The sequence below is a fragment of the Leptonotus elevatus genome, chromosome 9, assembly GCF_054856555.1.
Source record: "Leptonotus elevatus isolate MCC_2025b chromosome 9, RoL_Lele_1.0, whole genome shotgun sequence".
In the NCBI taxonomy this organism is placed as follows: Eukaryota; Metazoa; Chordata; class Actinopteri; order Syngnathiformes; family Syngnathidae; genus Leptonotus; species Leptonotus elevatus.
The window spans coordinates 24,095,568-24,114,847 of record NC_141247.1 but is presented as its reverse complement, the minus strand read 5'-3'; the positions used below and the strand labels follow the sequence as shown (position 1 = coordinate 24,114,847).

Below are 19,280 nucleotides of genomic sequence, written 5' to 3'. Positions count from 1 at the left end.
TTAAATGAGCATCTTTTCTTCTGACAGGCAGAATTCAAAGGCTCGTCCACCCTCACCTGCAACAAAACATCCCTCATCCCCTCAGCCGACGTCAGCTAAACCCCCTCCGATCCAGAAACCAGCTCTCACCCCACCAGGGCCCCCTACCTTGCGAAAGAGGGACTCCCGTTCCAAGGACATGTTGTTACCTCTACAACCGGGCGTGCCACAGGCGACTGACTCGAGCAAGTCCAAAGAGAAAGACGGTGAGTATCTCAACATGGAAGCCACAGTATAAAGCCGATGCTTGCTTTTGTTACTGTTTATTCAACAATGTGTTTTATAACATTGTACTGAATAGCTGGAACTTCCTTTCAAAGAATTTGTAATTGTGATGCCACAAAAGCAGAAGCATAAACGTGTTCTTTATATTGAACACAACACTAGCTTTGTCAGCGATTGCTGGCCTGTTTTCCCTCTGGTGTGTACTTTTGTTTGTGTCTGGTGTACAGTGATGTGGCAGTAAATCTCAATGGAGCAGCTCAAGCAAATCGCAGCTGCTGTCACTTCCTGTCCCACTTTAGAGTTGTTGATGCTGCCACCGTCTGGATAGAGTTGTGCCCTGCAAATATACAAGGCTCAGTAACTACGCGCCCTAGGCAAACAAAATTAAATTGGCTTCATGTTGAAAAATGAAAGATTTATTTATCAAAATTCCAACAACAATGTGAAAACTGAAATAGATTTTATAGGCAATTTCATGAAGCCACGTGTTCAATATTCACACTGCTTGTGTCAGCTCATTTTTCTTTTCTTTTTTCCTTTGCAAATCTTCTTTCCAGTTGGTGGGTTATAGAATTATCTCAAGTATGCACATTGTGCACTCTTGTCTGACTGTTGGAGCATATTTTAACACACAAAAGGCCATTTCATTGCAAAGTAAAATATTAAAATAACATCAAATTTAACCCAAGTTTTTAACATTAAAGTTGGTCATTTGCTCGAGTATTGGCTGTTATTCGATTCGGCAATGATGTAATTTTGGGAGCGAGGGGAGGGATACCTTGTATTTACTCAGTAATGGTTGATGCATGATTAACGTTTAGTGGGGGAAAAAATTCTTGGTCTGCGATAAGGATCTTGAGCTTCCAGCCAACTACGTTAGTGATTCCCAACCATTGTGCCATGGTGCATGAGTGTGCCGTAAGGCCGGGCGTTAATAGCCTCCCGATAAATTCCTTGAATGCATTAACAAAAATATTCCCATGGCGGAAGCAATGAGCCAACAACCAGAATGTTAACAACAGCAATCATGCAATCATATTCCTTGTATTTGTCTTTCCTGCCTGTCAGATTCTAAGACGGGAACCAATTCTGCTGCCGAGGCAGCCAAGCTGTTGGCGGAGCACCGCAGGCAGATGCGTGAGCAGAAGGAGAAAGACGAACAACTCCGGATACAGCGGGAAGAAGAGGAAAAGTGAGCATTTTCCGTATTTCCTCATGAGGAGCATCATCAGCGCAGATGTTCTCACGTATGAGTATGAAAGTGAAGGATAAATCCCCTTTTTTGTTTTGGTCTCGCAGGCTCAGGAAAGAGGAGGAGCAGCGTCTGGCAGAGGAGGCTCGCCTGAAGCGCCAAGAGGAGGAGAAGAAGCTGGCGGAGGAGAGAAAAGTGAAGGAAGAGGAGGAGGCGCAAAGAGCGGAGGAAGACCGGGAGAGGCTGGAGGCCGAGGAGGCTGTGAAGCAGGCGGAGCTGCAGAAGGAGCGGGAGGAGGCCGAGGCCAAGGCCCTGGAGGAGGCCGAGAGGGTCCGCCAGGAGCGCGAGCGCGTCATGCAGCAGAACCAGCAAGAGCGGATGGAAAGGAAGAAGGTATTTATTACAAGTCATCATCTATATGAGAGGAAAGCAATCATAACAATCTCTGTTGTTTTCAGAGAATTGAAGAAATAATGAAGAGAACTAGGAAAGGAGATGGAAGTGACTTTAAGGTGGGACATTTTTGACATTCCTTTTACCGGTTGTAATTTTTACAGAATAGTGTCATTTACAAAGTGTGGTGTCACTCCTATGCAGAGAGACGATGACAAGGAGCAGGAAGACAATGAAGATGGAATGGACATGATGAGCTTTGATGCAAAGAGTATGTTCGCATTACAAGCCCTCTGTAGTGTCCAAAATTCAGCTTGCAAAAAAAAAAAAAAAAAAAAACACCATTCGTAAAATCAGCTTTCTGGAACACGCTAATTCACTCTTAAAATCAGATCATTTAAAATTGAAAGAGATTGCAGCATATTGAATAGTGCTCCTAATATATATATTATAAGGCTGAAAAACAGTATCTTATCTGTCAAATATCTTGATTGACATTTCATTTTCTCATGGATCATGACAAATGTGGCCAGGCCCTGAGATGGCAAAGCGGTCCAAAAGCAATTATTTGGGGTGATGTTTTGATAATGACGATGATGTTTTTGTGTGTTCAACATAACAGAAAACATTGAAAATCTTTGAGAATATAGTGCATGCTCAAAATAAACATTCCGTCAACATAAAACGGGTGCACGTCCGTTAGTTCTAAATCTGGTCTCATCGGTAGGTGAAGAAGGTCCGATGGGGGACTTTGCCATGGAGATGCACAACTGTGGCGACGGAGTGCCACGGAGAGAAGAACCGCTGGGCTGCCTGAACGGAAGAGGAGAAACGGACGACAAGGAGAACAACAACGCCCCGGACGACACTCAAGCAGTCAGGTACGGTGGCCTTGAAACAGTCACTCGTACACACTTCATTTTAGCACAGCTCCATAATCTTTATCAAAACACAGATGTATTGATATTTGGCACAACCAGCAGTTAGTTCATTCTACATCCCTGAAAAGCCTTTTTAAGTCAAAGTAATAACGATGCGATGATTAGAACGCTCACTTTCACATAAGCTGCGCAGGCAGTGGATTTAGCTAATGGAATGCAAGCAAAAGCTCTATTAGCGCCCCCTAACTCATGACCAAACATTACATAAGACAACGTCGTTAATTGTCCATGTGCTGGATTTGTTTCTCGAGCTCCTTTTTAATCCATTTAATTCATTAACGCAGCATAAGAAGGCCTTGATCAATTGACTCACAGATGGACTTACTTGGCGTGAAAATGAGGTTGTGAATCACTGACTTGGAGATAACCACGCTGGCGTTCCTCTCTCCAGTCCAGTTTCAAAGAGCCGTCTGGTGGAGGGTTCGGAGTTCCAGAACGAGCAGGACTCGGCCAAAGTGGACCTGGTGTCGGGCCTGGGCGGCAAGTCCAATCAGTGGAGCTTTGAGGATCTCATGGACCGCAACGCCAAGACTCACGCCCTCATCGAGGCCGAGGACTGTAACCCGGTCCTGATCAACTGTGACGGGTCGGACGGGACCAAAGGAAGCCCCGTGAACTCCCTGCATTCCTCCAGTCAAGCCATGGAGGCTCTTTCGGGTGAGCAGAATATTCTTGTGCCGTGGATGCTGATGGTTTATTTGAGCTTTAACTCCTTTTTGTATTCCTTAATGTTCTTTCATCCACCGGAACCTGTGGTTGAGGAGGATAAATCAGGTAGATGCGGTAAATAGTGCTCCTCCTCCGCCACACATGAGTCAGCGTCACCCTGTGTGTTCATCAGAACCATTTCGACACCTTTTAACTCATTCAAACCCAAAAATGTATAAACGCATTTTTAATACTTTATGCACTCACAAAAACGTATTTATACGTGTGTGTTTTTATGCTAGAGCATACCGAAGGATTTGATGCAGCTTCTGACCTGAAGAGGTCGCTTAAAGCTAAAGTAGTTGTTACAAAAAGTAGCCAGCAGGTGGTAGCAAAGTATAAGAGATCAGCCAGGGCCATGTTGCAACAAGCTCTTTTTGACAGTTTTCAACAGGAATTTGAATAATGATGAAACTTGGCTCTATTCAAATGCCATTTGCTGCAAATTGGAAACACATACGAATGTACTTGTAGCCTGTAATGTTTCTTTTGGTAGGTTCCATGTTTTCATAGCAATAGAACACAATATTCTATGGGCCTTGCAAAATCAGCCAAAACCCAGTAAAACGGCCGGCAGCGAAGGGGGTTCATTTAGTGTAAATGAGTTAAAATAATCGTCTTTTTTTTTTCAGATTCTTCAGAAAACACAAAAAAATTAACCATTTGCATCATGAGGAGAAGATTTAGGCAAAATTATTTTTTGAAGAAAAAAAAATTAGTTTTTATGCTTTTATATATTGTGTGACTGTTCAGTAAGGCGTCATAGGACCAAAGACATTTCCAAGTGCTTTTGATAAAGAAGATGAGAAACGGCATAGAATTCAAGAACATGTAGCATGTAAAATGTCGCATTTCCTTTCCAAACAGTAACCCCTCCTCACTCCCAGGTAAAAGTGATGTTTAATGTTCATTTAGCTGTTTTATCAGTCATTATTTATTTCACAGTTTTCTGGTTGTTAGTGTAGTTGTTCTCTCAAAAAATAATTTGGGGGGGGGTGGGGGGTTGGATTTATATTATTTCCCATGGGAAATATTGCTGTAGTTTTCGTACTTTTTCAATTTTGTCACTTTTTGGAACAAGTTAATCACGAAACCCAAGGTTCTGCTGTATTGCCATCTCCTGAATTGATGAGGCAATCCCCCAATGATCACGTTCACTATGTCTGAATTTTTGCAACATCTGTTTTTTTTACTGAACTTAATCTGTTGAAATGTAAATTACAGCCACTGTTGTGTGTGTGTATGCCTTGGTCAAATGGCAAGTAAGGATTTGTTTGTAACAAGTCATTGGAGAACTTTTTCGGCTGTTGCCACCTAGAAGAACTTGTAACGTTATGATGAATTGTCAAATCCAAAGACGCCTTAACAGTAACCCCTAAAGTCATTTTGTCTATTTGCAGAGATTTGATGCTGCACCCGGCCGGCCGGCACCAAAAAGCCTCTCCACTGTTGCACTCCTCAACTTCCCGAGCTTAGTTGAAAAAGATTCCTCTTAATTCCAGAGGGAGAAGGCCAAGGTGACGTGTAAAGACCTCGCCTCAAGTGCTTAAGTGTCTCATCGACAAGATGACGAAAGCTTCAGGGAAATTCCACGTTCCTTCTTCTCGCGTCAGGTCTACTTTGTCTTCTTCCTTTTCTTTTCTTGTGCTGTCCCAGATGTTTTAAAGTGTTCTTTTTGTCTTTGTCAGGGGTCCGCTGTTGTAATTTATTAATTCATTTTTGTTTGTTATTTAGATGAGCGTTTTTGGTGTGCACAAACGTTAAAGATGTCCTGTTCTCGTACCTCTCGGGGATTGTGGCGCGTGCGTGGCTCTTCGAAATTTACTTGACCGCCTGCTGTCGATTTGGTAGCGTCTAACTAATATGGCCTTATTCATTTTTTTTGTTTTTCTTCACAACTCTAGTTTTGGTGGGGTCGCTTCTGCCCTCATTGCTCGTGCGCGCATGGTTTCCTGTCATATATGAAGCATAGAAAGCCGTTTGAGCATTTATTCAATACCCTCATTGTCAAACTGAAGGTCGGTTCACTAGTCAGACTTGTAAACACTTTTTTTACACTTCTAGTGTCACTTCTGGCCCGCTAATACCCAATTAAACATTATTAGTGAGCGACTGTACTGTGCTATTACTAGTGTGCGACAAAGTAGTTTACTAGTGAGTTATGTTACTCGTAAGACTGTCATTCTACTATTGCTGGATTGTCTCACTAGTGAGGACAATGTACTAGTACATTGACTTCAAGTTGGTTATCCCGAATATGGAATAATGCTCAAACGGCTTTACACACATGAGGCTTGAGACATCCTGTGTTGCAATCTGCTTTTTGGCCACCAGAGGGCGTAGCAGGCATGCATCAGTTTCTGTTTGTTGCTATTCAGGGCTCAGTTTGCTTTGTTGTATTTTTGTACATTTGTATATGGAGCTTCTGTTTACTAACAAGATGGTTATAGTTTACGACACTCTGTTCCTTTTAAGCAAAAAAAAAAAAAAAACACCAAAAATGTAAAAATACGGAATTTCCATCTTTTAATGAAATTGCAACATCACCCCGTTCCATCGTCTTGTTCTCTGCACACGCTAGCTGCTATGTTTGTAAGTTTAAAAAAAATGCATTTCAGCTGTTTTTTTTTATTTAATATGACACATGGCTGTTTATATATGAAAATACAGTTCTGCAAATATTTAAAGTGGTTGTATATGTAATCAGTGTTAGGCCAATGAAGCCATGAGGGCCGAGTACCGACTCTGAAAGCGGCCGAAGACTTTGAGCCTTCAGCCGTCGCTTGTTTCCGCGGTTGAAATCTTGAATATTTCGGAGGGCCTCCATTTTCTGCCTTGTTGTTTTTTTGGCACTTTCGCCAATCCCAACGGAAGGACCTGAGAGGGCTTTAGGAATGTAAAACTTTGTTCATCCAGCCGTCCTCCACGCGTTCTGTACTCGCCATGTTCAATGCTTCGGGTAGCTTGTCATGTGACGTGACCTTTTATTAGTAGCCTGTGTGACCTCTGTGTGACACTTCCAGGACAGGCGCTCTGCTGCAGCAACTGCTCATGAGCGCCGCCTGCTGGGGGGAGGCTGCGACTGCTGCTTGTCTGCTCGATCAGATAGCAAAAAGAAAGCCGTTTGAGCGTTTATTTCCATATCCTTGACATCTGCCTGAAGGTACGAGTACTCTCTTCTCCTCACTTGCTTGACAGTTGCTGGAATGTCTGACAACTGTAGTAAGGACAAAGTAAGTAGATCTTAAGGGGGATATAGAGAATATATGGAAGCAAATACGTAAATGGTTTTCCAAACACGTACCATTTAGTTGCTAGATAGGACTGTGCCTTAGATGGAGGTTTAGAGGTTTTTAATGTTGCTGTTAACTAACAATTAAAAAAACAAACAAACGTGTCCTTACCTCGGCCTCTGACAATCAAGTCCTTTGTGAATAAAAAAAATAAATAAAAAAATCTCACCCAGCAACCATTATCAGTCTGTCCCCAAGTAACATTTGTACTGTAAATATATTCAAGTGTTCTGAGATGTTATAAACTGTTAATAAAGTCTTGCAAAACTAGACGTGAGATTGCAACGCCTTTATTCATTCTTATGCATTTTTTTTTCTTGAATACATAGGTTGCTTGTATTTCAGCTTTAAGTGCTACAATTTCAAATCACTCAGGAAAAAAAAAAGCAAAAAACGCAGCTTATTCATCAAAGCTTGTATGTATGTTAAGCAGGCATGCACAACCGTGTTCTGTATTTTCCTACTGAAAGCAACACCTACCCTGACATGAAATGCTGCTTGCATGTTTCTATCGATAGAAAATATACACACAAAACCTTATTCAGCCAAATGTGGTTTATATATTTTTTTTGTTATGCTGACTATCCAACTAATATTTTCAGAGCTGATTATAGTATTGATTAATGGACTTTAACTGATTGTAAGCATTATTGTAGTGTCAGATAAACTGGAATTATACCTCTTAAATTTTGCACCCTCTGATTCCACTTTTCAATTTTTTTTTTCTTGCTTTTTTTTTTTTCTTTTTCAGAGGGTGTGACAGATGCCATTTCTTCCCGTCATCTCACAGTTTACAACAGTTGACGCAGTAGATGTTTTCCCCGGTCATGACAAAGCGCTTGTTGGCCAAGGTCAGGCAGCACTTGTAGCACTTGAAGCAATACTCGTGCCAGGAGAAGGCCTCGTAGTTCACCACGTTGGTGCCGTGGCCGAACCCTGCGGACACGCATGGAACGTTGACAAATAGTTACCATTAATGAAGTTTGCCGTGATTGATTGAATTATTTAAGTCAGGCACAATCACGGGTTTTATTGATCAATGTACTGTTGTTCTAGAAGACAGGTGAGGTCGGTGCTTCTGTTTTTGGGCAGGATGTGTTCCACTTTTGGCCAGGAACAGAACCTGCAGCAGTCTCTAGACTCAACAGCGTAATGTTTAAGCTTTTGCCATACCTGTTTTTTTTTATTCTTATATTAGTTACGCATCAAGGATGGGCAATCTGAAACCTGATGACATGGGCACTCGTCGGCCCTTTCGAATATATGCATATTTTAGGGGTGTCACATGACTTCAATAGTTAACTCATAATTAATCACATATTTTTTATCTGTTCTAAATGTACAGTTTTCATAGTCATTGTTAAACTAATAGAAATAAGACCATCTTTCAGTCATTAATACAGTGATTTCATAATTCATCAAAATTGAGTTTTACTGTACTGTAAAAACAAAAGTTGTGATATTTATTTGTGTTGAGGTCATTTTTTTGCCACTAGACGGCATAATTGCATTTGTAAGACGGTGACAGCTCAGTGCATTTTTCTTTTCACATTAAGAGCTATCTAATCTTTAACATGAAGTAAATTCTGCACATTTTAAAAATGGTCAAATATAACTTGACCCGAGTCTCCACAAATATACGCATTATTATTACGTTTATTACTGCAAAATTTTAACGTGGACGTGTCTGCTGTGTTACGACTGGAATTCCTCCAGTACAGGCTTTCCAAGTAAGGGGCGGTCATTAATCGCGCGTCAAAATAACTAGTGGCATTAAAGGAATTTAAAATGTACTCTTAACGCACTCATTTTGACACCCCTAGTATATTTATATGTTTATAGCACAGTATGTATGTGTTTCTTACAGTTTAAGAAAAAAATACCAATATTATGAAATGAACCTGGATCGCCTGGCAACCAGTTTCAGGGTGTGACCCCGCCTACTGCCCGAAGCCAGCTGGGATAGGCTCCAGCGACCCTTGTGAGGACTATGGGGTTAAGAAAATGGATGAAGTATGAATTAAAAAATACATTTACATTAATTTTAGGGGTGAAGAAAAACAACAAAAATAATTGCCACAAATAAATATCAATACGTACAGGACTCCAGATTATGTAAATGTCGGATTCAAGGCCCTCGCTTCTGTTGATGTTGTGGTCTGACCTGTGATGGGGTTCTTGCAGCCGTGGCACTTCTTGGCCACGTCGCTCCGGTAGCAGTTGACGCAGTAGAAGGCGTCCTCGTGGGGGGTGAAGCGAGTGCCGCTCAGGGGCTTGCGGCAGGTGGTGCACACGAAACACTCGGCGTGCCAGGGGTTCTCCTGGTAGCTGATCCCGCCGGAGGTGATGGGCTGGGAAGGAAAGGCACGTCGCATCGTTCACAAGTGTCGTCGAAGGTCAATGTATACTTTAGACGTCATCGCTTGAAGACAATCAGGACGATCTTGACGCGTGCCTTCTTCCTTCTCCACCAGGAAATGCTGGCTGAACGCACCTGCTTGCAGTGGAAGCACTTCTTGGCGAACTTCTTTTCATGGCAGGCGGTGCAGTAGATGTCGTCGCCCTTGGTCAGAAAGCTCTGCGTGCGGATTGGCTGCTTGCACTCCAAGCAGGTGAAGCAATCCTCGTGCCACACCTTCTTCTTATACTCCACGTTCTTGGCACCTGCCACACACACACACACACACACACACACACACACACACACACACACACACACGTCGTGTTCCACTTGAGGTGTTCAAAAATGACCATGTTTGTATTTAATCTTTACTCATTCACTGCCATTGACGGCTATAGACGTCAAATACAACATTTGAACCGTGAATGAGTTCAATACAGTTTGTTGTGTCCATTGATTTGACTGATTTGCGGGTGACCGGCCGATGGTGTGCCCCAAATCTCTCACCAAAAGTCTTTTCATTTCTCAGAGCTGAGACTTGAAATGAAATGCTAGGATAGAAAAGGGACGTGTGGGGGCGTGTCCCACCTGGCAAGACCACCTTGTAGCATCCCTGGCAGCGGTTGCCGTCCGTGCACGAGCTGCACTTGCCGCACATGATCTTGCCGTCGTCGCGGGCGCAGAATTGCTCGCTGGCCAGCGACTTGGAGCACCTGGCGCAGCGGAAGCAGTCCTCGTGCCAGTGGCGGTTCTTGTGGGTCAGCTCCTGAGTGCGAGGGAACGGAGGTGTCGGTCTCGGCCGCTCCAGTGGATGGGGCCGTACCTTTTCAAATATCTCCCAAGTATTTTATTTTGTTTTTTTAAACATCTCCCCAAAAGGCTCTCTCACAACAACAACAAAAAAGTCGTACATTAAAAAAAATTACTCACCACAAATTTTTTTTTCACATTGTTCACTTTTAGAAAAACTGACATTCTAAAAACTCATTCTCAGATAAAAACTCGCACATGCTAAAAACTCGTTTACACACACACCTAAATGCCCTCAAATTTGCAAAAAAAAGAACCCCTCATACTCCCCTTAGACTCTCATTCATACCACAAACTCTCACATTAAAAACTCACACTCACAACACAATGTCTCATACTCACCAATAAACTCGCGTCAACACAAACTTTTCACTTACGCAAAAACTTGAGTCAACATAAACTCTCTCATCTGAAAAAAAATCTCACACCAACTCTTATTCATCAAAAATATCTCATACTGAGAGTATGAGATATTTTGCACTCAGATATTCACACACATCAAAAAAAAATTGCTTTCACCAAAAACTTCTTGCACCAAAAAAACGCCACAAAAAAAAAAAAACTCCCACACTGACCCAAAAACTCAAGCACCCAAAAAACTCTCACATGTGTGCACAAAGAATCATTTCACTCACATACCATACACACACACAAAAAAAAATCATTCTCATTCGAACACAAACTTCCAGTCACCCAAAAATGTCTTACTTACACTAAAAAACCTCCACTCATATAAAAGCTCACACACTTACCGGTATCCAAAAAACTCAAGCATCAAAAAGCACAGCAAAAAATACTTTTTCACACCCCCCCAAAAAAACGATTGCTCCCATGGGGGGGTGAGGGGAAAGCACTCACTTCAAAAAAACTCATTCACAGGAGAAAAAAAAACAACTTTCACATACACCCAAAAACCTCTTGCATGCAAAAAAAACCCCAACAACCTCACTTCCTAGTTCTGTTTACAACCATTTTTGTGTGCGCTCGCATGCGCGTGTTGCTCTCTGACCTTGGCGTCGGCGCCGATGGGCCGCCTGCACTCGGCGCAGGTGTTGGCGCAGACTTTGTCGAAGCACTTGGTGCACACGTGCTTGTCGTCCTTCTGGACGTACTTCTTGCCGTGCAGGTTGTCGCGGCAGTAGAAGCAGTCGAAGCGATCCGTCATGGTGGAGGTCAGGTAGCTCCTGGGGCCTGCCGCAACAAAATACAATGTCACTTCTGCGTGTCGGCCCGCGCTGGGAGAACCGAGTCGCCTCTTCGAAAGGCAATTGCTAACGTTTCTGGGGTGCGGTGGATGCATTTGGCGAGAAATTTGCCAATTGCCGGGAGGGGGATTCGGCACAGACACATTTTTGGCAGGCAATTGTCAATGCAGGGAGGTTATGCGAATATGCGCCGCTCAAACAAACAAAAATAAATGGACCAATTGTGTTGGAGACCCCTGATCAACTCATCATTGTTTGTAGTCTGCCTGGTATGTGATTGCCGTGGCCGCCCTCTCGTCCACTGAAAATCCTTTTTTTTTTTTTTCTTTTTTTTTTTAATAAGAGCTCAAATAAAATCCTTTTTGAGACTCCGTGATATCAATCTCAAGCAGGCAAAACCAAAAGTGACTTTTATCCAACTCTCCATGCCAAAATTCCATCACAATCCCACGTCCGCCCGCTCAGATGTGCCCCGGGGTCGACTGCGTCGCTCCCCGGTCGAGGCAGACGACTCGTTATCGGCGATCCGCTTTGGTTATCGGCCATTCCATCGCAGGAATGCAGACAGACCAACATGGAAAAAAGATTTCGTCCGTGTGGTGATGTCTCATCGGACAAAAGTGATTCATGGTGGCGCTTCGTTTCAGTTTAAACTACGACAGCTGGAGCTGCGTGCCAAGGGTCAGGGGTCGTGACATTTAGTCATGGCAACATGCAAATATTTGGAAGCCGCTGTGTGTGCATGTGTGTCTATATTTTGTAGGGGTGTCAGGTGATTAAAATTTGCAATTAATCGCATAACTTCAGTAGTTAACTCATGATTAATCGCAAATGTTCTAAATGTACAATACATTTTTTTCCCCAAGTTTTCATACTCTTAACATGAAAGTGGAAAAAATATTAAACCAATACAAATATGGCTACATCTTTTAGTCATTGGAACAGTAATTTTGTAATAATTCACAAAATTGAGTTAAAGTTAAAAGCGATTGTGATATTGATTTGTGTTGGTCATATATCTGCCTCTAGATGGCATCATTGCATTTGTAAGACATTGGTGACAGCTCAGTGCATTTTTCTTTTCATATTAAGAGCGATCTAATCTTTAAGTATGCAACTTGTGAAATTCGAAACATTTTAAAAATTGTATTACATTTATTACTGCTAAATTTTGACGTGGACGCGTCTGCGGCGTTGTAAGCGGGGTGGTCATGAATCGCGCGTTAAAATAATTAGTGCCATTAGAGGAACTTAAAAGGAACTCAAAATGAACGCACTCATTTTGACACCCCTAAACATTTGTATTCGTCTGTGTTTGCATGTATGTAGGGGTGTGTTTATATGTTTGTGTGTGTGTGTGCGTGCGTGTGTGTTGGATGAATGCTATCAATGCGCAGCTGGGCCCAGGCGGTAAAGCGGGTGACTTGAGAACTGAGTTGTCGTCAGGCAACAAATCGCAGCGGCTCTTCTCCAAAGTCCAAGTTCTATTTGGGGCCCACTAAGCCTCCTCTGGCTATTGTGCTTCCACTGGGACAAGTCCAGTACTCGCTTGGCCTTTCATCTTTGTTACCAAATGCGACAGCTGCCCGCCAACCACATGTCTGCGAGAAGATGAGCCGTTTGGGGGAGGTTAGACCGCTTTGGGGCGTGAGTCACAACAGCGCAATGTTGGCTCTTCTGTTTACAAACATGAGTGAGGGTGATAGAGCTGGAATGTTCCACCACAGGGGAGTTGACCTTTTGAGTTTTTTGGGGGATGTCACCGCATCCCTGCAATCATTGGACCCTTTTTTTTTATTTGTGAGAAATGTCTTTGACCAATCCGCTCGTCATGATTTTGACATCAAAGACGATGCAATATCAACAAAATATGCAAAGGTGTGACTCCAGTCACATGACTTGACGAGAGTCGGATCCAAGTCATCAATTTTTGGACTTGAGCCTTGCTTGGCTAAAAAGTTCTAATGCCGAAAACTCAAGCTAAAAACAAATAGAAAATCATTACCCATGAGTAGGGATGATATCCAAACGTCGCGATACAATATTATCACGATATGAAGCTCACGATACGATAATTGTCACGATATTGTGGGGAGGATGGCGATACAAGAAATAAAAATAAAAGTCACAATATTGTGCTTTTGTACACAACTGCAAACCTCCAATCTCAAATAACACTTAATAATATGAATATTACGCACACATTGAGTTCACAAGCATATTACATTCCCCTTCATTTGACAATCGGCGTGGATTTTAAACATAGAAGGGCCAAAACACATGCCGAATGAAAATTAAACTGCACTAAAAAAAACTAACCACCAGATGGTGCTAGAACTGTACAAATGGAAATCAACTTGACATTTTTTAACAGATGACTCAGCGGTTAAGAAAATGGATGGATGGCTGCTTTTAATATCGGGACACGACGACAACAACATTGTGGCAGTTTTGATATCGCGATATCATGATATTGCCGTTATCGTTACATCCCTACCCGTTAGTGTTGTAATGCTCGTCACTGTGTTTACACCAATTTTTGGGGATACACGATGACATAGGCCTGAATGTTTTTGTCTCGGCATTCTCGTTAGCTTTTCATCCCTTTACAGAGCATGTTGCTTGATACTAATACTCACGAGAACAAAATTGTCTACAGTGCTCTCTCTCTCTAAAATGTCTTCTATTCTATTTTCAAAACACCTTATGTGAATGCTTGTCTTTCAGCATTCATAGTTAAATAACGTGGACACAATTGCTATATTTCTCTCAGCAGTCACACTCATTAAGAAGTGATTTCTAGTTAATTCATTTTCATTTACAAAATATGAAGTGAATCTCGGAGTCCCTCAAGGCTCAATTATAGGTCCAGTTCTTTTTAACTGTATTTTTTAGACCTTAAGTCATGAATGGCAGAAATCGTATCGCAGCTCAATCAAGACAAAAAAAATGACTTGAACCTGAAGCTCTAAAACGGAAACCAGTTCAAGTCAAACGTGACCTTTTGAACCTTGCATTAGACATCAGACCAAGAACGGTTTTCAAACCTGTCAAATTGACTATTGTAATTGAAGTGGCCGCTTACTCATTCTAACGTTATTATAAAAACCTCGGTGCGAATGCTCGTTTCGTCATTGGCACAAATGCTGTAAATGTTGACGCGCATTAGCACCTGTTTGAATGCTCGTCTCTCAGCATGCGCATGAACTGTAACTAAATAATGTGGCTACAATTTTAACATGGACAGTCACGCATTCTAACGGCATGGTGCGAATGCTTGTCACTCAGCACCAACTTGTCACCTTTGCAGACAAATTACGCAACATCCTGTGTTATTATACGTTTGTTTTATGCTATCCAAAATGGGAAATCTTTTACTTTTTTAGCGTCAACTTAAAACCGACACGTTGTTCGCCGTTATCGTACCTGAGTGCTTGTAGAAAGTCATGTTGCTGGTCTTCAGGATCAGTAGCAGATGTGAAAACAAAAGATGGAGGCAGCGGAAAGAGAGGTTGGACCCCACATGTGCTTACGTCCGTATATACACCCCTGCAAACACCCGCCCGAGACCACCCCCGACCCCGCCGGCCCCGCCGGCCCTGTCCAAATCCAACCTTCGCCTCCTTTTTAGGCCTTGGAATCGGCAGGATAGATTAGGCGATGGAGATTAGATTCCGCATGTTAAAAATAGGGTTAAAAAAAAAAAAAGAGCTTCTGAATGATGGCGGACCCGCAAGGACAACAAATACTCCCAAAGCCCCCCCCCCCCCTCCCTTGCCATCGAATGTTTGTCTCTGCCGGCTGGAGCGCGTCAACGTCGCAATTCGTCCCGATGACTCACGAGGGAATAAGTGGAGTGTTGGCTTTTGAAGTTTATTTTGGTGTCAACTTTTTCTCGTTGTAATTTGAAAAGGCCATCAGTTGGGAGAGTGGCAAGCGCGCATTTACTGTATTTGGGCTCAGAAGTGCGCTGTGATTGGTCGGTGCAGTCATGTGACGGCTTTGCTCCATTTTTCATCATGAGGTACTTTAGCGCAGTCAAGTTTGTTTTTCAGCAACTCCCGCACATTTTTTTTGTGGGGGGGGAGAACATTTTAATCGATGTTTGCATTGCTTATCACAAGCGATCAATCACTCTCTTCCTCTTTAATTGTTTGACCTTTTTCATTGTGGCGCGTTCACGTCTGCTTTTAAAATGTGGTTTACATGAAATGCCAAACTGATGACGGCAGGAAATGGAATCAAATTAAAAGCAAGGCTTGATTTATGCCCCCCCCCGTATAGTGAGTCATACACATTTAATATCATGCCAATGAAAGCACTTATGAAAGCTTGATTTAGGTTACGTGAGCGTTACAAAGTGACAGTCGTGTAGTTGGAGTCATCTTACAAAATGTATGTTTTTAGTGCTGCAATTATTCATTCATTTCTTTCAATTTCTGGATTTTTTATTTTATTTTAAAACCAGTTAGGCTTTGATTTAATGTTTGAGGTTATCATAGTTGCTATTAGTTTAATAACATCCTTAAATTTAAAAGAAAAATCATTCACTAAGAATTTTTTTATTTTTTATTACATTTACTGGTAATTAAAATAAACTTCAAATAAATAAACTTGTAGGGTTTCTTTATTTTCTGCTTACATTTGTATTTTACGGTGTTTCCCATCGTTTTCTTTTCTGTGAAATTCCACTTTGGTGAATAGGTTGTAATGATATTTCATACTTTTGTAAGATCCTAGCAACAAAAGTGAGCACAACCTTAAATTAAAATGTTCAAAGCACAATTATAAAAAAAAATAATAATAATAGAATCCCAGGCAGAGGTGACAAATCCAGGTCGAGAAAGTAAAAACCCTGCCACAGTTTGGCTTTAGCCCCTGCTGCTAGCTAGCTAGCTAGCTCCCTAGCAGGTAAACGAGCATAATGGGAGCTAGCTAGCTAGCTAGCAGCAGGGGCTAAAGCCAAACTGTGGCGGGGTTTTTACTTTCCGGACCTTGATTTGTCACCTCTGACCCCAGGGACCTTTTTTGAGGTCTTTTTTTTTTTTAATGGGTCACATCATCATTTTTATATAATTTTTATTTTATTTTCTTTGTAACGTAATAATATTGCATAATGCGCTCACCCTCATTTTTTAATTAGTCTTCTTTTCTGGAGTTTTGATTGGTTGGTTAAAATCACATGATTCTAGGTTCACGTAAGTTTGTTAGTTTTTTTTTAAATAGGTGTTGTTTTTCCTAATAGGTGTTAAGTCTTGGCTGTCTGGTAAACTCATTTCCTGTATGTTTTACTAGAATACAGAAGTGCGCTTGCAAAAACAGGAAATCTGGCTCATCTTCAACGCGACCCTCCCCGAGAAAATGTGAGTGCATGCTCGATATTGTGTTTGGGTGCGGACAGACCAGTGGCAGACTGTGCTGCATTATCGCACACGCACACACGCACGCACACACATTTGTGAAGTAAAGGTCACACATGCAGGATGCGGTATGTGCGCACTAAAGGCCACCAAGGCAACCGTCTGTCAACACGCACACACAAGCAGATAAAAGCACTGGAGCTCAAATTTAGTCGCCTGTGCTGCTGATACGATGAGCAACTGCGGGCTCGACGACACGTCGATGTGATTTTCTTTCACGTTCATACGAAGAAGAAGCTGCGCGCTACATAAAGTCGCTGAGTGCGCAACTCGTTGACATCACAGGTCACATCATCGTTGGGGTTTCCCTCAGGGCCCCCGTTTAATTTCCAATTAGACAAAAGTAGTGCTTTGCCACCATCTTGCAGCCTCGGAATTATGTTGTCGTCGGTTTGGAAGCTTCATGTAGACAAAAGTAGTGCTTTGTTGCTGTCTTTATGCTAAGGAACTGTGTTGACGTGAGTTGAGGAGCTTTTGAAAGTAGTGCTTTGCCGCCATCTTGTGGCATCTTGGTAACCCTAACCCTAACATCTTGTGCCACATTAGTGCCAAATGAATGTTGAAGTGAGCTGAAGAGCTTCATTTAGACAAAAGTAGGTTCACCGTACAGTATTCGAACACTATTTCCAAAACCAGAAATTCACAAAATGGTGGCACGCAAAACTGATATCGGGTTATTTTGTTCAGTGGCGCGAGCAGGCCTGGGAAATGTTTTATGGGTTCAAAAAGGCGGATGATGTCATCACGGAGAGGAAGCAGCGGCTCTGGTACATGATGACATCATACGTTTGGTTTGGGAGAGGCCCAAAAGAAAAAGGGAAAGGTGACCCTGCAGCAAGGCCAGTAGGCCACATAGCGGCAGCAAATGCGGTACGGTATTGAAATGGATCCAGTGGCTTCTCCCGACCTACACAGCATAGAAAGGACAAGGACACATGGCAGGAACAAGGAGTACACAAAGAAAATATATATTCCAAATGCAACACTAAGACCAGAATAAATACTGTACTGTAATGGGCTTTTTCCACCACAGTGCCACCTACTGGATCTGGCCGGAATTCCTCCTTTAAGCATAATTGTCATTGATATACAATTTGATGCTACAGTACATACTTTTATATATATATATATATATAATCTAGTATTGACTTAAACATATTTAACTTTTGATTGCTTTATTTTAACATATAAACATTCGACCATCCTTTTATCTACTACTCAAAATGCCCCTGATCTTTGGATTTAAAAATAAATAAATAAAATAAGCTAGAAAAGTATTACTCCATACAGTATGTTTGAATTGACATTAAAATATTACAATTATTAGAATATTTTCTTGGGAATGTCAAAATGCAAACATATATTTCAAAAAATCTCAGGGAATTGAAAATAAATCAACACAAAGAGTTCTAATAGTTATTTATTTATTTTTTCTTTATCCCTTTGTCGTACCTAATTGTACACAAAAATAAATAAATAAGTTGAGGGGGATAATCAAGTTGAGCCAACACTATTTTAACTTTTCAATTTGGACTTCTGCTTAATATGTAGTTGTTTTTTTTTAATCACCCACAAAATCCAAATATTTCTCTGGCATTTCAATGAATTCATTCTAATTTCATTTGGAGTGCACAAAGGTCGACTGTAACAAATGTAATAATCACGCCTGTCGCATTATACATTATATTATATTATATATATATGATTTATGCGCGAGCTATTTAGAAATGTAAACAAAACCGTGAATGATAAACCACAGGCGGCCGCCAGTTTCATAAAAGGACGTTTAAGGAGGATTAATATCACAACAGACAGTACATCACTTGACAAAGGAGATCAAATCGAAGGTCAGCTGTCGCGTCACTGGGACAAATTTAGCCTTAAAAAATCATGCCATTGGACTCACCTTGTGCAAGAATGCGATTGCGAGTGTCTCGTCTGTTGGCCGAGCTGTGAAATGCGCTCGCCTCTTAAAGGCCGCAAGTCAAGTCAAGAGGGAGGAACGAGCAAAAAAAAAAAAAAAAAAGAGGGGAAAAGTGCAGGACATGAGCCAAACCTCCGTACGCGCTCACAAACAATGACCTCAACCAGGAATTTGGAAGCTGATGCAGCGGCCGATGAGATTAGGAGCAAAATCAAGACCAAGTGACTTTCTCCCATGAATTTGTTGTTGTTGATTTCAAACTCAAGGTTAAAAGTTAACACTGCTCAAATGAATCAACGTGATACTTTTTACAGTGTTCCATTTTCACTTTTCGCCATCTCAGTGTTCTACGGATTTTTTTTGCAATTTGGCGTTTTTGTTTGTTTTTGTTGTACCTTGAGTGTTTAAACAAGAGAGAAATGAATATGAAGATGAAAAGTGTGTAAATTGTGTGTTGAGGGGTTTTACAGCCTTAAAACGTGTATAATAACTAAAAAAAACAAAAACAAAGCTGACTACTTCGTGGATTTCACTTATTGCGGGTATCTTTTTCAAACGTATTCCCAGCGATAAATGAGGAAACAATGTACAAGTGTAAAATTGTCACAAATCACTGTTGTTGATACAACATGGTTTTATTTTCCCTTCCTTCTGAACTTGTGAATTGGCGCTATAGAATTAAAGTTGACTTGACATTAAAAAAAAAAGATGTCAAATAATGATGTAAAA

The 19,280-nt window shown here is 41.5% G+C and overlaps 2 protein-coding genes across 19 annotated transcripts in view; one reads left to right on the top strand and one right to left on the bottom strand.

The window, feature by feature from the left end:
• map7d3 (MAP7 domain containing 3) overlaps positions 1-7,061 on the top strand; it is a 32,374-nt gene extending 25,313 nt beyond the window's left edge. For all 17 annotated transcript variants that reach the window (XM_086085726.1, XM_086085727.1, XM_086085716.1 and 14 more), the window contains 8 exons: positions 28-245; positions 1,333-1,456; positions 1,564-1,849; positions 1,915-1,968; positions 2,054-2,120; positions 2,577-2,730; positions 3,182-3,447; positions 4,899-7,061. In XM_086085726.1, coding sequence (XP_085941852.1) covers positions 28-245; positions 1,333-1,456; positions 1,564-1,849; positions 1,915-1,968; positions 2,054-2,120; positions 2,577-2,730; positions 3,182-3,447; positions 4,899-4,906 — 1,177 coding nt within the window. In that variant the 3' untranslated portion in view covers positions 4,907-7,061. The remainder of the gene's footprint in view (positions 1-27; positions 246-1,332; positions 1,457-1,563; positions 1,850-1,914; positions 1,969-2,053; positions 2,121-2,576; positions 2,731-3,181; positions 3,448-4,898) is intronic.
• Positions 7,062-7,065: 4 nt separating this feature from the next.
• fhl1a (four and a half LIM domains 1a) lies at positions 7,066-18,647 on the bottom strand. 2 transcript variants are annotated; one of them, XM_086085739.1, is made up of 6 exons: positions 18,534-18,647; positions 11,012-11,193; positions 9,781-9,958; positions 9,286-9,455; positions 8,956-9,142; positions 7,066-7,727 (listed from the first exon to the last, which is right to left on the bottom strand). In XM_086085739.1, exons 2-6 carry the CDS (start codon positions 11,165-11,167, stop codon positions 7,576-7,578), a joined length of 843 nt encoding a protein of 280 aa, XP_085941865.1. In that variant the 5' UTR covers positions 11,168-11,193; positions 18,534-18,647; the 3' UTR covers positions 7,066-7,575. The 2 variants fall into 2 exon arrangements, with proteins under 2 accessions (XP_085941865.1, XP_085941863.1); XM_086085737.1 differs by lacking the exon at positions 18,534-18,647 and adding an exon at positions 14,634-14,791.
• Between the last annotated feature and the right edge of the window lie 633 nt (positions 18,648-19,280).

What these genes read in the sequence shown, in the direction of transcription:
- fhl1a (XM_086085737.1), bottom strand. Translation starts at nt 14,655, where the DNA reads ATGACTTTCTACAAGCACTCAG. An exon ending in CTACAAGGTGGTCTTGCCAG is followed by an intron (nt 9,456 to 9,780) that starts GTGGGACACGCC and finishes TGTGTGTGGCAG; the next exon opens with GTGCCAAGAACGTGGAGTAT. An exon ending in AGTGCTTCCACTGCAAGCAG is followed by an intron (nt 9,143 to 9,285) that starts GTGCGTTCAGCC and finishes TTTCCTTCCCAG; the next exon opens with CCCATCACCTCCGGCGGGAT.